We start from the raw sequence: 23,956 nt of genomic DNA, 5'->3' as shown, positions 1-23,956 counted from the left end.
TGTGGACACAACGCCCGGTTCTGCCCTACGCGAAGTCGTCCACTTACATTTTCCGAGCGATCTGCGGCATTCCCACGGCGACGTCAACGGCCCGATAATATCTACTGGCCTTCAGATCCAACTACCCAGCAGCCCGTGTACCGGCAAAACGCCCTGGATGAAAACGAATGTGGTATCTGCATTGGAGCCCTGAGCGACTGCGCTAACTCTGACCCTGCTGATGTTCCTGTCACAAAATCGGAGTACTCCAAAGTGATTAGTGAGTATCTTCCCTCGCAGAAACGAAGATACTTAGTTACATTGTTGTCCAGACACGCTAAAGTATTGGATTTTGCACAGAATATTCTAGGAATAGTTGTGCCTAAGAAAGAACGAACACAGGAAAAAAAAAACCATGTAAACAAAAAGAGCGTAAACTATCGACTAGGTTTATTTCTTTCGAATCTGCATGTACAGACATCGATCACACGTGAGAAAAAAAAGGAAGGGGGGAAGGCGGAGGAGAGGTCCGATCAAGCCTGCCTAATGTTAACACAACCTGCGCAGGAAATTGTGTTCAGCATGATATAAGGCAGCAGAACTGCCACTTACGCAGTCATCGTCTTTTTCCATCATATGAAAAGCTTCTAGAAGCTCACGGACTATTTTATTCTTGATTCTGCCTAGAATCTTAATTTTGCTGAACAGTGGTCTACATCTTTTACATGCAATGCAATGAACGCCCAAGTTCCGGCTCATTGCATTCTGTTTTTCCTGTGTTCCAGAATAATTCGAATGCTTAAACGTTGTTGCACTTTTAGCATGGCCATTAAAAGAACTCCTCATTGTAGGTGCATGTTGGTTATTGCTGGGAATCTTGTCGCTCATTCTGCTGCACATATGGCTGTAGGTCAGAGTATCTGAACCATACATTAAGTGTAGTTCTAAAAAATCACGAGTTATTCCACTCTGTGATGCTGGTAGACCAGCGAAGCTGTTTAGCACATGACACAGAAGCGACACATAATTTTGAATAAAGGTACGAACTCATTTATTGTCTTGATGGGTAGTTATCCTGACGAAACGTACGCACGCTCATTTATTGTCTTGATCAGTGGTCATTATTTCACTCGCAACGTCAATCACATTCTTTGATAATGTCAAATCGATGCATGTCCGTGCTCGGTGATCGGTTGGGCCGCATCCGTTTGGCGTCGCAAGGGATATGTCCGCAACAGGGAAAGTGTAAACCACTCCCTTTTCGGTACCGACACATCCACGTTGAAATCGCTGACAACGACAACAGGGGTAGTGTCATCGTAGATAATTCACGCAAACTGAGTAGCTACAAACCCTATAGAACTATCAGTCATTCCATTTTTCCTTTTCCGGGGGCATGAGCCATTCGTGATGACACTTTTCGACATGCTGTTCTTTATGTTGTATGCGTGATTAGAAAGAATTTAAGCACAGTTCGGTTCATTTTGCTGTGTGCTTGTACCTCTGCCTTGCGACATTGCATATTTTGCTGACTTACGGGAGCGAGGATGCCTACGGGGGTATGAGCCATTGATGATGATTATTTTTATTCGCGGAAAACAAAAATGCAGGGAACCCTAGCCGTATACAGCTTCGCTCTAAAAAAAATGTTTGCCTCATAAAATCACACAAGACTAATACATGCCACCTGGTAATTGCACAAACTTCATATACAAAAGTTGTGAGAAATTCTCCATAATCGGAAATCTACTAGTCGACACCTTTCAGGGTTGCAAACAATCACAATTTTAACATCAGTTAGTGTGCTTGAAATTAAGCGCGGTTGAAACGCAGTAAGCCAGAGACTGCACCAAGAAACAACGGACAAAAAGCCGGGCCACTATGCTGTTCGCCCTATTGAAACAAAACCTGTCATTTCTTCTGCAAGGCCTTTATAAACATTACATATGCTCGAAATTCAGCAAAACAGCCTGCCTTGAAACAAATGTACGAGCACTTTCAACAAACTGTTTGTAGTAAAAACAGTTTACAAAAATTTATTTACTTACTTTGAGGATCGATAACCGATGACAGCACCATATGGGAAAAAAGAAAAAACATGCCCAGAAGGTAAAGATACAGGCCGCAAATCTCCGCCGCATTGACGCGTGAACTACACGTAATCATACCTGTCCGCACTAAGCGCGAGTGTACGCAAACTAAGCTTTCGGCCGAAGGAAGCGTTTTTACATTTGTAATTGGGATGAAGTGTAGGACAAGACCAATACATGGGACCAAGTAGGAACGGCACAATCGCAGCGCTTTGTGTCCACATTTTCGGCCCATGTCCTGGCGTTGCGCTACACCACATTCCCAGTCTGACCAACAGGCCCGCACCCTTTTTATACATTCACGAGAGACTTGCAAAAAGCCGACCGCCATGTCCTGGAGACGACAGAATCAAGCGATGCCGGTTTTCGGCCTTCTTTGTGACGGATGCGCAGGCTCTTAAAGCCGGAGGCATTGTATACGGCTTCCTTGAGGGAGGCTTCCCAAAGGGAGCGATATACAGTTTTCCTCCTTCCTTACTCCGCCGCAGGTTCTTCTTTCTTGATGTCTTAGTTTGTTGTCGTTGTCGGCTGTTCCTAAGCCGCTGCACTGTTCTCGGGCTTCGGTATTCCGGCACTCAAGGCCGCGGATATCAATGATTGGAAGCGAATTGACTTGCAGACAGACATTAGCAGTTACACTGAGTATACAGTAAACAAAGAAAGCGAGTTCACATTAACTAATGCGGCAGAGGAAAGGCCTCGCGCCCCTCCGTCGCTCTGATCGGACACTTGGGAGATCGGTCCGTTATCTCTAAAACCCCAGACCTCACTGCCCACTCAGCCGCGCACATTCTCATCCCCAGCCCCTGGACAATGTGTCCGGGCTCTATATGTCACACCATCGGGGGGCGCCACTCAAGCTACCAGCCGCCAGGGCCACCTCGCTCCCGACAAAAACACTCCCCAAATACTCCCTTCTCCAGATGGCGCTAATGGTGCGCTGCGCGATTTATAATGCTCGCAAGAAGCAGTGCGCGAGAACCCCTGCCTTTTCCACCAAACTGCGTCTCACCACCACCTTCCGAAAGCAGGCTACGCAAGCTTTCTCAGGAAGCAACTCGGGTGCGAGCCAACACCGAATCATTGCAAGGCAGTAAATCCACAAACACAGAGAGAATCCAAGAGAATACAAACGACCAGGCGTTTCACTAAACAAAAAGAATGCATACATGAGTCCATTTTCGCAACGACCTTACAGTAACTCTACTATTAGCAAGTCCCCAGCGCCACCACTGTTGCGTATTCGACGGCTAGACGCCGAGGCCGGCAGGACGACTGGCCCAAGGAACAAACGACCCAGGCAGCGCCAGGAAGACAAGCTTGGACAATCTTGTTACCCGCCTGTTCCCGCCGTCAGTTGTTCAAGAAGCGTCATCTTTTTGAACGCCTTCCGGAAAGGGTAGCTTTGGCAGAGCTGTAACATTCGCGGTGCTGGTCGCATTCTACGTTGTAATCTGCAGATAAGATTGCCCCGCTTACCGCGATATCTTCCTTTCTTTTGCCACTCCCTGATTGGCTGCTTAGCGCTCAAAAAGCGCGTCGCCGACCGAATAAAGGTCATTGTCTTCATGGCGCTGCGTGGGTCGTCTGTTCCTTGGGCCGGTCGTCCTGCCGCCCTAGGCGTCTAGCCGTCGAATACGTAACACCGCGTATGCATATTTCGTGCTGCTTTATAAAATCCATCAGGTGAAACTACTCTCTTATTAGTTGGCCCAAAACTTGAGTATCCCTACGCCATTTGGAGCCAACGTTATTCTTACCTCACTACCACTCTAGAAGCAATTCCGAACCCACAGCTGTTTTCGTCTATTGTAATTTTATTGCAAAATCAGTTACATGAACACCTTAGACAAATTTTCGCTCTAGCCCTGATGTTCCTTATACATATAGGTATATATGTATATAAATGAACGTAAATAAAATATTCTAATGGCCCATATTAGATTACAGAACCTCTAGCGCACTATATTCTGATCATGTGGCCATAAAAGCCTGTCTAAGCAGATGGAATCATCATCATCATCATCATCATCATAGGCTGCAGCAGCAGCCTGCTTTTTCTTTCCCTTGCAGAATGGAGCGGTCTCCAATTACCCCTGTCTTGCGCTAGCTAATTCCAACTTTCACCTGCTAGTTTTCCAATTTTACCACCCACATCATTTTCTGCCGTCCTCGAATACGCTTTTCTTCCCGTGGGAAACACTTTGTAACTCTAATGATCCACTAGTTATCCACCTTACGCATTACGTGTGACCATCCCAGCTTCATTCTCTTGTCGGCGGTCCCCGTTTGCTGTCACACCAATCCCATCCTGTCTGTTAAAACTACGCCTAAAAATTTTCGTTGCATCGCTTTTATCTAGGTCCTTGTTCATTCTCGAGCTTTTTATTTACCTCTAAGTTTCTGCGCCATAAGTTAGCACCGGCAGAATGCAATGATTTAAGACTTTTCTTTTTAACGACAGTGGTTTTTTCCTAGTCAGGATTTTGCTGTGCCGGCCGTAGGCATTCCAACCCATCTTTATTGTTCAGTCAATTTCCTTCTCGTGATCAGGGTCTCCTGTGAGTGATTGATCTAGATAAAGATACTCTTTCACAGACTGTAGAGGCTTACTGGAGATCACAAATCCTACTTTCCTTTCCAGACTGTTGAACATTACCTTTGTCTTCTGCATATTCATCTTATTCCATTTGGAAACTGCTAAGCAGTCGTAACAGAAGACCCTTTAGAATTTCGCGCTTGCAAAAGAATTGTTTCGTGGCTGCCCGCTAGAAGTTGCCTTGCTTTCTGCGTTGCGCCAATGCGTCGCAGCTGCTTATAGTTTGAACATCGTTCTAAGAGTCGTGATTATTTTTGTGCCCCTACAATTCGTGGATCATACCTACAATCGAGGATGAGCCAAGAAATGGGCGTATTATTTCAGGTTATAAATGCCCGATGCGTGCCCGAAGCACCCCGTACCCGATCACGCCATGCTGCGTGTGGCTCATTCTTAGAGCTGATATGCTCTCTTCTACATCTAAGTATACGCTTTCTTATCATTTTTGTTGATTCTACAGACTGCCCAAATGCCCGTTGTAGCTGCTGCGCATGACCATTTGCACGAATTGAGCCTTGTGCCCCTTTTTACTTAGCTTGACAATCAGTACAGCTGACAGGATTTCACACATTATATAGTCACAGAACTGATTACGTTTTTTCTTCACCTTTTCCAAACTAGGGTAGCATATGTATGGCAAATGTGTACTTATATTATGCCTGTTTTGGTTTTCTGAAACACAATTGGGAGTCTGTCTAAACTATTGGTCACGCTTAATATCCATGGAATTAGCAAAAATTAATCTGCTCCATTCATTGGCCTCAAGTAATCTAGCCTTAAAACTTAAATTATGGGGCTTTACGTGCCAAAATCATGACCTGTTTATGATGCACGCCGTAGTATTGGTCTCCGGAATAATTTTGACACGTTGGGGTTCTCTATCGTGTACCTAAATTAAGTAGACGGTTGTTTTTGCATTTCACCCCATCAGAATGCGGCCGTGGTGGGAGGGATTTGACCACGCGACCTCGTGCTTACCAGCGCCACATCAAACCCACTAAGCAACCACCGCCTGGCGCAACTTACCTAATTTCCCATTTATGAAGAGTACGGGGGTACTGTGCACATGTATACCAATGGTTCTTTCACATCATATGCCTCCAATGCTGCCTTCGGCATCTTACATGTGATCATCACTCGGCCGTTTAAAATAGACCGTAGGTCAGCATCAAATGGCGCAGAACTTTTCACAATCCTGGAGGCATTTCGATATCTTTCCGAGAAACATCCCTGCGCATGGACAATATTCTGCAATTCTAAGTCAGCTCTTCAGACTATTGACGGCGTCGTGAGACAGGGCTTGTAATCCTGGAGGCATTTCAATATCTTTCCGAGGAACATCCCTGCACATGGACAATATTCTACGATTCTAAGCCAGCACTTCAGACTACTGACGGCGTCGTGAGACGGGGCCCATATTGCTCATTAGCTCTTGAAATTAGAGAGCAGCTGCATTATGCAAACATAAATGGCAACAATATAATCTTTCCGCGGATACCTGCGCTCTCTGGCTTGAACGGGAATGAACAGGGGGACGCTCAAGCCAAAACTGCTGGGAATATTACTTCTGAAGTGCGCGTTGAGTTCTAACGAACAGAAACAAATGCCCTACTTCATTGCTTGATACGCAACTCTAGGTTAAAGCACTGCACTAAACCAGGTCGATGACATAAACGAGTCCATAAGTGTGACCCAGAAAGAAAAATTCGTGTGCCTCGGAAGCTCAAAAGACGCGAAACAAGCATGGTGCACTGGACTCGCCTTGGTTTCGCATTCAGCAAGCGCTATAGACACCTCATAGGCTGCAGTGACAATAGACGAAATTGTGAACACCGTCAGGTGGCAGAAACACTACATCACATGTTTTGTATTTGCCCCGTGTTCGCGCAAGAATGACAAAAACTGATCTCTTCAAACGCAAACGCTGATCAGAGGGCGCTATCAGGCAAGCTCCATTTGGGTCCTTCGCCTTATGCAAACAGCGCAGTCTTGATTACAAGGGCCACTATAGCTTGAGACACTGGGCTAGACGCGAAGCTTTAGAGATGTCACACCTTCTTCCCATATGACCATCATCATTCACCGGATATTTCCTCCCCGCCCTTTTCCCCAGTGTAGAGCAGCAGGGCAGAGGAAGAGGTCAGACCAGCCTCTCTGCCTTTCTGTAAATATTTTTCTCCATCTGCGCCCGTCCTGTTTACTTGTTCATTGTTCATGTGTGCTTAACCGCACTGTCCTGCCTATATCTAAAGGATGAGCCAACCAGCCAAACCAAATTTTTATTCCAATATATTTCTGAGTACCTTTTCCTCTAAAGATTCGTGCTAATTTATTGCTCTCTGTTCTTATTTTCATCACTTTGTGACACTTGGCAGATATATGACAGTCCCTGGCCGAGCTTCAAGAAATCCATTCATTTTTCTTTTTATAGGGAGGACCAGGCGGTGAACATGCATCCACCTACTGACTGCCGCTACTTGCTTCCCAGGCTTTGCTGGATGCTTTGATAAATTTGGATCGCGAAGGTCCATACTGACGCAGGCGACCATGTCATGGACTCGGTACTAACCCGACATCAACGTGGACAGCATCGTTATAGACGTTATTGCGCATGCTTCTTTCTTCTGGTGAAAAAGAAAACGAATATACCATAAAGATAGCGCAGCGCTAGCGTACAGTCTGTCGCCAAATTTCACCCCTATCCCTCAGACAGACCCTTCAATTACGTGACGTCGTGCTTTCAGTGAAGACCGCGCTTTTTGCTTTGTTTTGTCCGTCAGAAATCTCACGGGTCGCTGTGGGCTTCAAGAATACTCGTACGCTATCGTTTTAGAACTCTGCTTGTTTTTATAAGGATGTCGATTGCCTCACCCACTACCCGGTAGATATCCCGAACCTGTCCTGAGCAGCTCCAACCTTTCAGTTCTTGTCATCGCGAAGCTTTTTTGACATTTCTGACGAACAACGCCGTTACGAAGCTCTGCGCAAAATCAACTATGTCAATTCTCAGGCGCTTGATGCTTCTCGCCACCTTTTTCTATTCCGAGATAACACCTTATAGAGATCGTAGGGAGAGGCTTTCGTCCTGCAGTTGACATAAGATGATGATGATGATGATGATGATGATGATGATGATGATGATGAAATTTGTCTCACATTTATTCCTACAGGCATTCCTCTGGTTGTCCTGCACAGACTTCAGAATGCGCTAGTGGCAAGACACCTTGACGTGCCACCCCCAACGACCCAATACGACCCGGAGCGGCCGATTCTCACCTCTCAGTTATTCATTACGTGGGCTCCCTCGACCTTTATCAAGGCCATAAATACCCACCTGCAGGCCATGTTCATGCTCTCGACTTCTCATACGAAAGCAACTTGATCATCTCCGTTGCTTTGCCTGTTTGGCTGGTCATCTCCAGAAAACAATGGAATTGCCACCGCGAAAGACTATGTGGTGCGGCTTGCAATCCGTGTGCTTCCAACCACCGAGGTCGCAGATTTGCAACTCCATCAATACTCCAGCGCAAGGCTACCCGCCAACTTCAAAAATCCAACGCTAGACACGTGCTTTCGAAGCTATTGTCGATATTCTAAAGCCTAGCTCGAAGCGTCAGACGCTAACATCGGCCTGCCATCCACGCACGAATGACTTGATAGAGTGCCCGAACCCAAAGGCTACCAATATACTAGCAGTGAATTTGTGCGTCAAGCACTAGGTTTGCGACGCTACGTTGCCTTTTCACGTATAGGTAATTTAACCCATTAAAGACCAGCGTGACCATATGGTCACGTTGGTCTGCACAGTGGATTTCAATTAATTAAGAATAACAAAACGGCACCAAACTCGCCTTTGACATGCCGTTAGACAGATGAGAGTTCCCTTTGTGGATATCAAGTGGCAGCAGGTGTCAGTCGTTTTGTGGGAGCCCCTCACAAAGGCGGGAATAAGTGTTGCTGTGCGAGTAGCGTCGCCATGCATCACTCCAAGGGGTAATGCGTTTTTTGTTTCACTACTTGTTTAAGAAGTAGTCCGATATCCTTATCTCCATATTGCTCTTTGAACATGTGACCTTCGATGAGCATTTGTGAAAGAATAATGTTTGATTTATCCAGGAACGAGCGTGTTATCTTGCGCGTTGCCATATGGTCACGCTGGGCCTTTAGACTACCTAACTATCTATTTTTTTTAAACTGCATTCTCATCTCTTGCACGGCTGCTGGCGCGTTCCCACAGTGGTTATTTCTTATTTTATTGTCTGAATAGGTTGATGTTGGAATAAATAGTGAAGATACTCGAAGAAGACGATGACGACGTGTCAGTGATTTATGTCGACCCGCGAGAGGCTAGCACCTATTCGGATGAAGAGTCGGCCGATGAAGACTCAGGCGGGCTCATTGACAATCTAATCGGGCGGCAGCTATCAGCCGGCGCTGAAACTGTTTTCTCTGACGGACGCCGCACTGGTGGATCCGACTAGGACGATGACGACCCCGGCAGGCAAGGTGACGGAACATGAGAGGTTTCTTCTTCTGTAGTTGATGCGGCCATTCCTGCGAAATTATCCACTGCTTCTAAGTGGACGAACGGTGATCTCCAGAGAAGCCTTGACATATTTCCCTACCCAAACTTTGCTGCTTACAGGAACTTTTCACCTGTTGCGTTGTTCGAAATCTTTTTTTGACGAAGCCGTCGTGGAGCTGCTAGTCAAACAAACAAGAAAGTATGCATTATTTTTCAATACGCTCGATCCGGAGGTTACCAAAGAAGAATTAGGTTTTCTTGGAGTGCTCGTTTTGTCCGGCTATAACCGCTTGCCAGGGAAAAAGTGCTATTCGGAGAGCGGCTTGGATATGCGCAACACGATGGCCTACAATGCTATGCGAAGAAATCGCTTCGTACAGATAATGCGATTCCTGCACTGTGCGAAATGCAAGCCTAACGCTTAGTGACAAGTTGGCAAAGTTCCGTCCATTGATGGCACTATTGAAAGCAAGGTTTCTGGAGCACTTTCAACCTGTGTGTCACCTGAGCTATGACGAAAGTATGATTGAGTATAATGGTCGTCATGGCTGTAAACAGTTTATACGCGGAAAGCCTATCCGCTTCGGGTATAAAGTATGCTGCCTAAATGCCAAGAACGGATACCTTGTAAACTTCAAAGTATACCAAGGCAAGCAGGGGATCCCGCAACATCTGAAAAATATGAAAAGGACTTCGAAAAAGCAACGGCGCCACTTCTTCAAATGGTGGATAAACTCGCAGCAGAGACGCACGACCTTCCTTTCTTTTTCTATTTTGATCATTTATTCACAGGCATGCCGCTACTCAGGCATTTCAAGGCACAGGGCTACGAAGGCATGGGCACAGTGAAGCAGAACCGTGTTCCCAAAGAGTGCCCTATCGCTCGACCACTATTCGTCAAGCGCCAACCTAGCGGGCACGAAGAGTCCGTGCTGAGCGACAATGGGATAATTGTCGTGCGCTGGATAGACAATTCTGTAGTAACGGTCGTAAGCACCATTGACGGCGTAGAGCCAATGTCATCTGCAGACACCTACTCTCGTGTCCAGAACAAGCAAATTAAGGTGGCCCGCAAAATACACTGTTGCCCAGTACAAGTTTCATGGGAGGTACAGACCAGATGGATGCAAATGTAGGTGCCCACAGGATTGTAATCCGTGGCAAAAAGTGGCAGTGGCCGATTTTCACTTGACTTTGTGGTGTATCTATCAGCAACACTTGGGCGCTAATTCGTAGTGCAGGGTTCAACGTCATGCAGGTGGAATTCCGCAGGCAAATTGCACAAAGCTACCTGATGCGATGGGACAATAAGCATAGAGGACCTGGTCAACACAGAATCCCAAAGACTGGTGTGTCCTGACTGGTACACGGTATGACCAAGTGGCCCACTTTGTTGCACCAATACCTAATGGCAAGGGGCGGAGGTACGCATAAGATAATTGCAACAGCGCAGTGCACACACAATGCACATAGTATGACGACGGCATGTGTATTACATGATTTAAACCGTGTCACACTAAATAAGTGCTCGACTATTCACTATGTATGTTTTTTGTGATGTTTCATGGCTTGAAATAAATGTTTTTCACTTCGCGTATTTTGCTGTAGCGTAAGGGCCCAGTGTGACCATATGGTCACGGGCTATATTTCAAAAACTAATTAGGCAAGAGTAATAATTTTTTGCATGTGCATTATTTGTATAAAGGTAAGTTAATATATTAGATTTATTTCAAGATAGCAAGAAAAAAAGCAAACCGGTCCCTAATGGGTTAAGTATAAACGCTTCCAGGCATGAGATTGCTGGCTCATGGCCTTTTTTTCTCCACAATACCCTACACTGCCGTATTCCGCAAGCCTCTACCGTCGGCCTGAGTACGCTGGGTGTGCTACAGCATCACCACGACCATACAGATCAAATAACCTACTCTCCATTTTTCTTCTCACAGCTCTACCAGCAGTTTCACCACGATAGACAGCACAGGCCCACCTAGTCTGTACATAGGCAGATTTGTTTCCTTTGTGTCCAGCATCCGTGTCGGTCTTCCGCAAAGCTTCTCTTCTAGCAGTACACAGGCCCATATTGCATGTGATCAGCGCCACGCATGAAATCGCCTCATTGATGCCTCGTTCCCATTGGCTCATCCCGTCGCAGACATCCTGCATGCCTAAACCTTAATCGCGTTCCGTACACCTTTTAACAATCAGCCACTGTGTGCTGTCCTTCTGACACGCTCGGCAACGCCGAGTTAGTGCTTCCGCCAACGGAGAGTAACATGAGCACGGCGAAGAACTCATCCCGAAGAAAAAGCAGCTGAAGGGTGACCGAGAAGAAAAAGGACAAGGTGGTCCTCCATCTTTCTTGTGGTGGCCCGTCACATTGTCTCCATGTAGTAAATAGGGCAAATAAACCACCGCCCGCAGCAATATCTAGCCGATCGACAAGACATGGAGGTTACATGTCAAACATTCGTCAACTTTGTTCCGCTTCTTACATATAAGTGTTATATATTATAATATAATATAATAATAAAACATATATAACATAAGTCTTATATTAGTAAACTAGACCACCTTCGCCGCTCTCATGCGAATTTTGCTTATTACCTGCTACAGGCTGCTACAGCTTCTGCAGTTACGTGTTTCAGGGTGCTTCCGCCTTGTCAAAAAATGAAAAGAACCAATCCAATAAAAGAAAATATTACTCCTTACCTGGTCAAACCTATTCACGTCGTTAGAAAGCAGGTTGACCATTTGTCCGACGGCTGTCTTTGACAGTGCTGCCTGGCTCAAACGCAGTGCCTGAAATAAAAATGTGTTTTTAAGTACTGTACAGATGACTGTCGCCCAGCTACTCTCTCAGGCTTACTAAATGTATTGTGGTGTTTTCACAGGCAGCACTCATCAACGCGTCAGTACTTATCGACGTTAGGTAGACTGAAAAGGGTGCAAACAAGAATTATAGGCTATTGCCACAACAGTTGTCGACGATGCATTTCCGTCCAATGCCAAGCCCTCCACAGCATTTGCGCAGTTTGTCAACAGCAGAAACGCTGACAGAGCTTCAGTATTTGCCATGCATTATTTATTGTAGCTTTAATAACTTGATTTCTTTCCCTGCTTCAGCATACAAGATATTTTGGCACAAGTGAAAGCGAAGACCATTGTCTTTAATCCAACCCCACTGCGTAAGACCGATTTATGCGTTCAATCTGCCAGCTGAATCAATCGTCCCTTGGTAGCATGTTTGAGGACGCTAATGTAGCTACGCGCAAGAACCCACTCACGTGGTAATCCTTTTTTTAAATCTCGCGCGCTTTCTTCCTAGTCTTACAAAAGCGGAACCACAACAGCTATATTCATAGAGAAATATTACTTCAATATTTCACAAAAAGCTATTCAACTTCTTCATTAAAACCTAAGGTCATAGTAAAATCACTTTAGTTTGCTCGGAGGAGAGTAAACATGCAGTACTAATGTGCTTGCGTTTTTGTAGTCCAGACGTGCAATTTTGACGCTATAGAAGTGGTTAGCTGAAACACCCTCATCTATACAAAAGCTGTATTAGTTCACTTGTGCTGAAAGCTAAATATTCGAACATCAAAAATTAAGGTAGATTGAAGAGGCGGGGTTCCGCATATTGAACAGGGTAAACCAATAGGTTACACAATTCTCTAATCGAAATATCAGTTAACGACTTTTGCTGCCCAGATGCAGCACAGTACTGTCAATGAGCACGGTGTTTTATTTTAATGCCAGCAGATTTTAAAAACTGCCTGAGGCACATAGCAGAAATGTTATTGAGCTGCGATACTCGAAACAAGTTTTCACTGAATGAATGTGTGGTTTTGTTGGCTCAAGGGCCAGTAATGGCCAAAGAGCGCCATGCCCGTGGTAATGACTTCGCAGTGGAGTGATGGATTATATGAAGGTGATGTGACATAGCAAGTCGTTCAGACGCACGCGAACGGATCCCGAGTTCGAGCCTATCGCTGACTGATATAGACCTCAGACTCTACCCAGGCGGCGCTGCGGAAAAACCCGTCACCAGCGCCCCCATCGCAGCATTGGCGCGAACTGAGTAGTGCAAGAAGAGCTGTCCGGCAAGCGAAGGTGCATAGGCCACGATGGACCCTCCTCTTTCGGTTGTGTTGAGGCACGGTTTGCTCATAATCAAGGACCTGGAAAGCTTCTTCTGCCCATCCAGGCTTCGGAAAGGGAGGAAGCTCAGCGGGGCGAAGTACGTGTACAATATAAAGGAAGTCTCAGGTGTTATTTCGGCGCTGCAACTCGCAAGTACAGAGAGCATCAGGCTTGTTTATAGGCATATCAGCATAAAAATCCAAGTATTTCAAATTGGGCAGCAAACAGCGTGTGAACATAATGATAGTAAGCTTCCTGCAGTGCCTGCGCGCCGCATCTTTCTGCCTCGCAGGAGCTACAGCATCGCTCAGTACCTTTGAAATTTTCGCAGACGCTTCAAGCAATACACGCGCACAAATGAATGCAAATAAACGCCACTTTTCTTTACACACGTGCGTTACTTCGGAATTACTCACCCAGTGCTCCTACAGCAACATTATTATTCACATTTGAAAAACGCAGTCGAGCAGGTTCAGCACATTTCAGAACGTGCTTGCAATTGTATCGGCGCAGGACATATAAAATGGCGAAACTAGAAATGAGCTCGCGATACAACGATGCTCTAGAACAGGATGTTGAATTCTGAAACGAACCAAATGTTTGGTTAAACTGACCTGTCAAATATCTCCGTTCTACTTGTTGAGTCAAGCGGAGGCGGACGTCTGTTAACAGGTGGAAATATCGATGGAACATACGCAGGGCGGTTCGCAACGTTGTTTTTTCTGTTGCCAACGAAGTGGCGGCTGCAGATTCTTGAGTTTCGCTTGGTTGCCACGGTCCTACGTCAGGGCTACGCACGTAGCACAATTACAGCAGAACAACATTATCGCACATTCTCATGCGAGCCGCTGTGTTGTGGGGAATGCAAGTATTTCGATTACCCAACACGTTGAACGGCCGGTATCAAGCGCTCTCGCCTTTTCCCTTCATACGATCGCGTTGGAAATCGGTAAAACGGAACGTTGTTATTCAGTCCTTCACGTTCATGGCAATTTACAACACAACAGTAGCGTCGATGGCGGCGTTTCTTCGTAGCGTAGCTACGACGTTGCCGTCGTTTCCGCGATCAGTCTGACGAGTGAGCCAGCAAGCGCTTTATGGCAGTTCGGCGACGCGTCCGAGCAGCGGAGAAATTCAGAGCTCTCTGTCTGGGTGTTAAATACGCAAAACACTGCAATATGCACCAACATCTAGATAAATCGTTGTTTCGCAGTCGCTAGCTGCATAGGCAACTGAGCAAGGGAGTCGGGCTTGACACTACTCAATTACTGCTTATTCGCACCGGCAGGTGGCGCTAGGCGTCGTGCAAAGCTCCAGAGTCTGACGTCCATTATCGCACCGATAAGAAAGCTGAGGTGATTCGAGCGCTTCCACTTTCCCTATTGTACTAAAGAAAGTTATGAGGCTCAAATACACACATTTTAGCTTTCGACAGCTACCCGCACCGCGATCGGTCCCCATCGCGCCTAGCGTATCCGCCGAGTCCGTCTTCACGCTATCGGCGCGTCTAGGCTCAGGAATCAAGAAGTCTAACAAGGATAAATCACGCTATATTTCAGCTTTCACATTGGTGTCATTGAATAAAAAAAAACATTTTCATGTCTACAGGGCCAGCAGAAGAAGCGATGACCGCCGATGTGACGCGTCATAAACACATGTATATGTGCTATCGCCGAAGGCTCCAAGCACTAGCCTGCGCTTCTCTGACGAAGACGTATGACTAGATAGACATACTGACTGACAGGCATCACTGCACTAAGAAAACGCTGCATATACATCGCGTGAAGAACAAGAAACGGCTATCGAAATCGGCAGTAACAGCCCATACAGCGTCCCGGGTCAGCAGTTTATTTAGGACTTTTTTGAAGTGAAAATACCTATCGCAAATGAAAATCGATGTTGTGGCACTTCCGAGCATGCTACTGAATACGGAGAGTACATTTTTCTTTGTAGTAAGTGGCGTGCTCCCCATCGCAGTTTACATAATGGAGAGAGTTCTCGCAAACTTCTGAGGTGTGTTCAAGGGCACTGCATTTCGCAGAAGTTTGGCGGCCTCGGCCGCCCTGCGAACTGTGGCCGAAACGCTGGCGTTTAAAACATCTGAGAGGATTTGGCACGTGTGGCCTAACACGGAGCTTGATGTACACGGCCTGGATTGACTCGGGCAGGACGCTTGAACCGAAGGTGATTAACAGGTGGTTGGTTTGGATTTTTTGCATCCCGCATCATCTTAACTCTTTCGACATTGATAACATTGTGTTCACTGAAGCCCTCCAAGAGTTCAGCCTCAGTGAGCTCCAGCAAGTCATCGTCCGAGACAACGCCGCTGGTGGTGTTCATAGTGCAGTGCGGGGTTACTACTACTTGAGTCTCCCCAAATGACACTAGTTTCGGCAGTTTCTCGAATTGCCTCTGATCGCCGAGCTCGAAGAGGAGATCACCGCTTGCCATCCTCGACGCCTTATTACCTGGGCCAAAAACGTCAGTCAAAGACTTTGAAACAAAAAACAGTGTGTAAGGAGGTTAATTGGACGAGTCCAACAAACAGGCGGTAGCTCTGAAGAGTAGGTCGGTAGAACAAGATGGTGGTGTTCGAGCGCCGATCTCGTGCCCTCCGCTCTTGATGATGATCAGGATGCCATTATCTTCCTTTCTTCATTACAATTGCCGTCGAGAAAGGTGGAGCCATCCTGGCGATCAAACAGGTGGGGACAAGAGGGTCGAAGTACGGCTTGAGGCGGTCTACGTGAAGAACATCACGTCCACGTCGACGACGGTCGCTGTGCAGCGTAAGAGGTTCGATGACGTAGTTAACGGGCGAAGTACGCTCGACGACGCGGTAGGGACCATGATAATTGGGGAGTAGTTTGGACGACAAGCCAGGGGCGCAGGGTGGTACAAACAGCCACACAAGTGCTCCAGGAGCGAATGTTGCGGCAGGAGAGTGGTCATCATCGGGAGCATTTTTCTGGCGTTGTTGGTGGGCTGTAGTAAAGCGCTTGGCTAGTTGTCGGCAATCTTCAGCGTAACGGGTGGCTTCCGACACGGGCGTGCACTCTGAGGCATCTGGTGCGTATGGCAGCAACGTGTCGATAGTGTGCGTCGGCTGGCGACCGTACAGAAGGAAGACGGGGGAATACCCGGTTGTGACTTGCGTAGCGGTGTTGTACGCGTATGTCGCAAATGGAAGAACCAGGTCCCAGTTTGTCTGATCAGATGCAACATGTGTCGCAAGCATATCGCCCAGTGTCCGATTAAACCGCTCAGTGAGACCGTTCGTCTGAGGGTGGTAGGCAGTACACGTCCGATGTACAATGTTGCACTGGTAGAGAAGTGCTTGGATTTCATCAGAGAGAAATACGCGGCCACGGTCACTGAGGAGTTCGCGAGGAGGACCGTGTCGAAGCACAAAACGCTGGAGGATGAAAGAGGCGACGTCCTGTGCTGTCGCCGTGGGAAGAGCAGCGGTTTCGGCGTATCATGTGAGGTGCTCAACAGCAATAATAGCCCATCGGTTTCCCGCCGTGGTCAAAGGTAAAGGTCCATAAAGGTCAATTCCAACGCGGTCGAATGGGCGGTCTGGGCACGGAAGGGGCTGTAATGAACCTGCGGCAGGATGCGGTGGTTTTTTTCGTCGCTGACACTCGTGGCAGCCGCGAATGAACTTGCGGACAAAGCGAAACATTCCACGCTAGTAGTACCTTTTGCGTAAGCGTTCATAGGTCTTGAAGACACCGCCGTGAGCACACTGCGGGTCGGAGTGAAAGGACGCGCAGATTGTAGAGCGCAGCGTTCTGGGGATAACTAGGAGCCACTTCCTACCATCTGGCGAGTAGTTGCGCCGGTACAAGAGGCCACCACGGATGATGAAGTGCGAAGCTTGGCGTCGCAGTGTTCGAGTGGTCGAAAGGGTGGGTGCCTCGGATAAAACGTCAAGAAGCGAAGCGATCCAGGGATCGTGGCGCTGTGCAGAGGAGATGGTGGCGACGTCAAGAGCTGACAATGGGTGGTCTATAATGGATATGGACGCAGTTTCGGTGGCTAGTGGTCACCGCTACAGTGCATCAGCATCGACATGCTTGCGTCCGGAACGATATATAACGTGGATGTCAAACTCTTGAAGTCGAAGAGCCCAGCGGGCAAGGCGACCTCACGAATCGTTCAACGAAGACAACCAACATAATGCATAATGGTCCGTAACTACATCAAACGTGCGGCCATATAGGTAAGGGCGGAACTTGGCAAGCGCCCGGACTATTGCCAAGCATTCTTTCTCGGTGACGCTATAGTTTGACTCAGCCTTGGTGAGCGTTCTGCTGGCGTATGCGACGACATACTTTGCGAACACAGGCTTTCGTTGTGTGAAAACCGCACCGAGGCCGACACCACTGGCGTCTGTGTGCACCTCAGTTGCGGCCGTGGGATCATAGTGGCGCAGTATAGGTGGTGACGTCAGGAGACGGCGAAGGGTGGAGAAGGCTTGGTCACACTCAGAAGACCATGACGAAATATTGGAGGCGCTGCTTAAAAGTTGGGTCAAAGGCGCAATTATAGAGGCGAAGTTGCGCACAAACCGACGAAAGTAGGAGCATAACCTTATGAAGCTTCGTAAATGCTTTAGAGTCGTCGGTTTGGAGAAGTCGGTCACGGCACTTAGTTTAGCCGGGTCCGGAAGCACGCCGTCCTTTGACATGATGTGACCGAGAATTGTAAGTTTTCGCGCAGCAAAGCGGTACTTCTTGAGATTTAGTTGCAGCTGTGCGGTCTTCAGACACGTCAGGACATGGCTGAGGCGTTCCAGATGGGTTGCGAAATCTGGCGCAAAGACAACAATCTCGTCGAGGTAGCATAGACACATGTGCCACTTCAAATGCCGCAGAACTGAGTCCATCATGCGCTCGAAGGTGGCAGGCGCATTGCAGAGGCCGAAGGGCATGACATTGAATTCATATAGACCGTCAGGCGTGACGAAGGCTGTCTTTGAACGGTCGGCCTCTGCTAAACGCACCTGCCAATACCCGGAACGCTAATCTAACGATGAAAAAAACTCGGCATCTTGTAGGCAATCAAGGGCATCTTCAATTCTGGGTAACGGGTACACGTCTTTTCGAGTGACCTTGTTTAGGCGCCGGTAATCCACGCAGAAGCGAATTGATCCATCCTTTTTTTAACGAGAACCACAGGTGATGCCCACGGACTTTGTGAAGGGCAATAACGCTGCGTTTAAGCATATCGTCAACCTGGTCGCTAATAACTTGACGTTCCGCGGTGGAGACACGGTAAGGGCGTTGTCGCACTGGCGAGTTGGAGCCGGTGTCGATGTAGTGAACAATGGTAGAAGTTCGGGCAAGGGCACGTTGGGCAACATCGAAAGGGTCGCGGAACTGGTAGAGCAGCTGGAGAAGAGCAGAGCGTTCAAATGGTGACAGTCCGTCTGCGATCGACGAATCGAATAGGTCGGCAGCTGTAACATCAGAAGGATTAAGAGCACTGACGAAGTCGAGGTCGCGTCGAGCTGAATCTTGCTGCACGGAAAAAATTTGGCCAATATCAGTGGGTTGCGCGCATCCAAGGGATTCACCTTCAAGCAGTTTGATGGGATACGGAAGAGGATTTGTGAGGCAGAGAGCGCTTGTTCCATTCGAAATAGAGAGCGTTGAATAAGGCAGAAGAAGTGGCTTCCGGCTTAGAAGGAGGCGTGATGGTTCAAAGAATGCAGCTTCATCACATATGCTGTTGCAGAACACGGGGAGCAAAACAGCTGCTGTCGGCGGAATTTCTGTATCTTCTTTTACGACTAGTTTGTGTGCGGCTTGATGAGCGGGGTTGTAGGACTGGTCACACAACGGGAAGAGCTCAAGTTCAGATCTGGCACAATCAATAACGGCGTGATTATACGATAAAAAGTCCCAGCCAAGTATGATGTCGTGCGAGCAGGATGAAAGGACGATAAACTCAACAATGTAGAGCTCTTTAGCGATAATAAGTCGAGCAGTGCAGGCAGCTATAGGCCGAACAGGATCTCCATTCGCTGTACGTAAGGGCATCATCTCAAGAGGCGTTCTCACTTTCCGAAGCTTGCGGCAAAGTGTGGCGTCTATAACAGAAACGGCAGCACCGGTATCCACAAGAGCATATGCACGGGTGCCCTCTACAAAAACTTCGACAATATTCGACGGCAAAGTTCGAGGACTTGAGCATTTCGACAGCGCAGTTCTTGCCTCACGAACTGCGGGGGCTAGTTCCCCTCATTTTCAGGGGCTGGTCGACGACGCATGGGCGACAAGGATCGACGACGGGGTGAAGGTGAGCGACAAGACGTGGGTGGCGGATAGTCACGTGAAGACGTGCCTGTTTGGGGACCCGGACCTTCATAACGAGAGCGGGGACGATCCATGTAGTTCTGCGAACGGGCGTCTGAGTATCCTGGCGCGCGACGGCGGCAGAATCGGGCGATATGACAGGGCCACCGCATGCAAAACAGATCGGCCGGTTGTCGCGCGTTCGCCAGGGATTTGCAGTGTTGGGAGCAGCCCATGTCACGGACGACTGAATCGGGGCTGCAGCATACGACTCACCATGCGACGGTGAGGGCTGTTGAAGCTGCTGCCGCTTTACTACCTCTGTGTAACTAAGAGGGACGGCGACAGGTTGCTGCTGAATGGTCACCGGCATGGCCTCGGAAATCTGTTTCTGGATGACGTGTCGAAGCACGGGAGCCAACGGGATTGGTTGCTGCAGTTGCTGCTGCTGTGGGAGCTCCTGACGCTGAGCAAACGGCAGGAGAGACCACTGACGGGCCACCTCCTCACGCACAAATTCTTTCATTTGTGCGAGAAGGTCTGACTGGTCAGGCACGATGTCCAGTGCAGCGAGTGGTTGACTGTACGTGTGAGATGAACGTCGGGTGAGAGCCCGCTGCCTTCTCAATTCATCATAGCTGTGGCACAGAGTTACCACTTCAGACACTGTGCCGGGAGACTTCGCAAGAAGCATTTGAAAGACATCGTCGTCTACGCCCTTCATAATATGCTGTATTTTGGCACTTTCACTCATTGAAGCATCGGCGCGCCTGCAGAGATCGATTATGTCCTCAATATAGGCGGTAAAAGTTTCGTTTGGTTCCTGTGCCCGTGTGCGCAGCCGTTGCTCGGCGCGTAACTTCCGCACGGCAGGGCGACCGAAAACGGCAGATATTGCCTCCTTAAAAGCGGGCCAGTTCTCAAATTCCGATTCGTGGTTCGTATACCACAGCTTCGCCACGCCAGCCAGGTAAAAGTTCGCGGTACTCAGCTTAGCAGCGTCATCCCACTTGTTCGGTCCACTAACTATTTCGTAGGCCGAGAGCCAGTCCTCGACGTCCTGGTCTTCCGTACCCGAAAATACCAGGGGTCTCGCTGGCGAACCGCGCCGGGGCAGACGGCGGCCGGGAGAGATGGCGGCGGTTGGGCAGCGTCAGCTTGCATGGTCGAGTGCAACGTTCGGGATCGGAGTTCCAGGGTGCCGGCGATGTACGTACCCAGCACGATCCACCAAATGTAAGGACGTTTATTGGACGAGTCACACAAACAGGCGGTAGCTCTGAAGAGTAGGTCGGGAGAACAAGATGGTGGTGTTCGAGCGCCGATCTCGTGCCCTCCGCTCTTGATAATGATCGGGATGTCATTATCTTCCTTTCTTCATTACAAGTGAAACAATTTGCACTGGTTTGTTTGGTTTTTCAGAGTGAAATACATGGAAGCGGCGGAAGTTCTGGACTTGGCGTCTGAAAAATTGGAAGACATCTTCGGTGTGCCCTCGTTTCTGAGGGCGATCACGGAGCTTAGGGAAAGCATTATCCATAAGTATAGATAGGGCTTTCGGCAGGGCCGACCACCCACCATGGAGCCCAACATGGGGACGTGATAGAAGTTTCCCCAGGGAAAGCTCTGCCAACGCCAGCCGTACATCGCTAACTATAACCAAATATAGCCTGACCAAGACTGGCTGCCCACAGAAGGTTAACTCCTGCCACCGGGAAACTCGGAAGAGAAAAGAGAAGAGAATACAGGAAAGATGGAAAGGCGAGATAGAAAGACGAAGATTGTAGAGGAGAATAGGAAAAGGCAACTACAGATTTCCCCCGAGTGGGATAGGCTGGGGCCAAAGCCGAGGCCAAAGAGGTGTGTTGCCGCCGCCGAGGGGCCATGAAGGTCAAAAAACCCGACATTGGCTCAACTCCCAGGATCCCCTTTTCCCCGGACACGGCAAAGCCGCGCACGCTTAGACGCGGTAGGTTCCAACCCCCGTGTGCTCGGCTACGTGGTGTCGCGACGCACCAAACGCCTGCTTACGCAGACGCCCCTGCGGGGCAGGTCATTACTTTCACTGCATACCAATATAAATAATAGACTGATTAACGACCGTTTCGTAATTAAGTTTTAAACTAACTAGTTTGGAGCAAATATTACAACCCACGAATCGAAGCCGGAATTTCACAAGGCTACATCCATTTGGAACGAATTTTGAAACTGGCAGCAGTTTCGAGATAAGCGCAATGAAAGCGCTGTAAATATGCATGGTTGTTCGACTTACTTTAAAAAAAACGCATTTTATGCATTGAAACTCAAAGGTTACTGCAACACCAATGCAATTTGTCGCAAACTTTCTGAAGGCATTCACCGAAACTAGTGTCTTCTTCTGAATTTGTTCCAAGTTGGTATGAGCTTAAAAGACACCGCCTACAATTTGTTAATGCAAATATGTGGGGTAAATTAATTTGTTTAAAATGTAATTAGTAAAATAAAACTAATTAGTCCAACATTCACTTAAATTTTTATGCAAATAGTGCTTGTCGCACAGAGTAAGCTACGTCAAGAAGTAGAGTTTGTGAATATGTCACGTGATTTTTTTGCGATAAAACAAAACATACTGCATATAGCTGTGTATAATTTTACCAAATTTTTATCCATCAAGCCAACACCTGATGTGGTAACGATGAGGACGGCTCGTACAAAGAACCGCTTGGACAACAAAGTTCATCATTCAATCTCTCTCTCTCTCTCTCTCTTTCTGTTATGTTTTCTTGTGGCCTTCTTGCAGTAGCAATAGCCTGGTAAACAAAGATGTGGCTTCAATCCTTACCGCAATTCGGCAGGGTAATGAGAATTTGACTTCTTACACATCATGCGAAACAGACGACGATTATAGCGTACAGTGAACGCTCAGACTGCTTTTTGTTTAGGAGATTTAGCAATTTTGACTTTCTTGGCTGCGTGCTTCAACGGCCGTATGATTCCTTGTTCAACAATATGCCCCAGGAGCATGTCGCCAAAGAGCCGATCCCCCATTTCCTTGACTCCGCTGTTTGGGCACTCGCACTCTTTGGAACACACAATTAGGGGCCCCTAGACGTTCTTCCCATGATCCTATGGCACTAGAGCCGCATGCGAAGGCGAAGTCAAATTCATAAATATAGTAACTTGCGGTAAGCCAGGCAAACAAGATGTCTGCTCGATGGCTAGCTTCGCTCTCACGGATAACCACATGATGCAGTTGACCCAGTTGGCATGTAAGGCCACTGAATAATTTATTATGGTGTTATTGTCAGTTTGAGTCCTGTTATTTCTGATACTGTGTTGGTATTGTTCAATGAATACAACCTTTATGTGATTTTGGTTGTCATTTTCGTTTCACTCAATATTGCTTCCACTGAAGCTAGTTGCTGTGACGTCGTTCTGATGATTGCGCCATACTTTTCACACAAAGGACAACGTAAATAAAGCGGACATTGTGCACTAGTTTGTCCGTTTCAGTTACGTTGTCCTTTTTGTGAAAAGTACAGCGCAGTAAACAGAACGATTATTCTCGATCACCGAAGTCCCCCCAACAAGCGTCTTTGTTGGTTTTGCAGACCCAGCACGTTATCTACATGGTAAAAATTATTATTATTATTATTATTATTATTATTATTAAAGCATGGTAAAAATTATTATTTTCTTTAGAAACTAGAGAGCACAACGAAGACCCTTGATCCGACATGTACAAGTCCGGACGACAGCACGCGCAAACACGCGAGAAAGCAGCTTCGAAATACCTTTCTGTAAACGAGGCTGCAGCACGCGATGCGAATACGCATGCCTATTCTCTGCATGTTGAAAAAGTACGGGTGGTGCGTGAAGATGTGCATTCCTCCCAGGATGGAGACCCCAGCTGCTGATAAGTAGAACTCAGTCTTGCTGATTGACTCCGGGGCGGCGAAGTAGCGCACCACCCATCCCAGCATCACTGGCTGCATCACATTCTTGAAGCACTCCTGCGGGCAGAGATGAAAAAAGGCGCATTTATTGTGGAACGAAAATACCTCTACACTCCCTCAATGCAATCCTTCCTGCAGGCCCATTCTACACTCCATTTATCTAGAAGAGTCAGAGGCATTAAACCTGCTCATCATTTCCTTAAAACCGCCCATAACGAAGCGCGAGAAAAGCACTACAGTGTGTTATTTTTCTCGTTTGCGAACAGGACCTCTGTACCTCTTGATATAGAAAACGCGATTCCAATAATGTTCATTGGAAAAGGGATTGTGTTTGGTCTCACACATATGCCAGCGGTGGCTTTCTCAACAGCACATACTGTGAAATT

General features: G+C 47.6%; 1 protein-coding gene across 1 annotated transcript in view; it reads right to left on the bottom strand.

Moving 5' to 3' along the window:
- LOC126539762 (ATP-binding cassette sub-family C member 4-like) overlaps window positions 1-23,956 on the bottom strand; it is a 390,950-nt gene that overhangs the window by 265,220 nt on the left and 101,774 nt on the right. Inside the window, exons 4-5 of the mRNA XM_050186602.3 lie at window positions 23,409-23,627; window positions 11,903-11,992 (exon numbers count right to left, since the gene is read on the bottom strand). Coding sequence (XP_050042559.1) covers window positions 11,903-11,992; window positions 23,409-23,627 — 309 coding nt within the window. The remainder of the gene's footprint in view (window positions 1-11,902; window positions 11,993-23,408; window positions 23,628-23,956) is intronic.

The sequence above is a fragment of the Dermacentor andersoni genome, chromosome 2, assembly GCF_023375885.2.
Source record: "Dermacentor andersoni chromosome 2, qqDerAnde1_hic_scaffold, whole genome shotgun sequence".
Lineage (NCBI taxonomy): Eukaryota > Metazoa > Arthropoda > Arachnida > Ixodida > Ixodidae > Dermacentor > Dermacentor andersoni.
The sequence above is the reverse complement of the archived record's forward strand: the minus strand, read 5'-3'. Positions and strand labels throughout refer to the sequence as shown.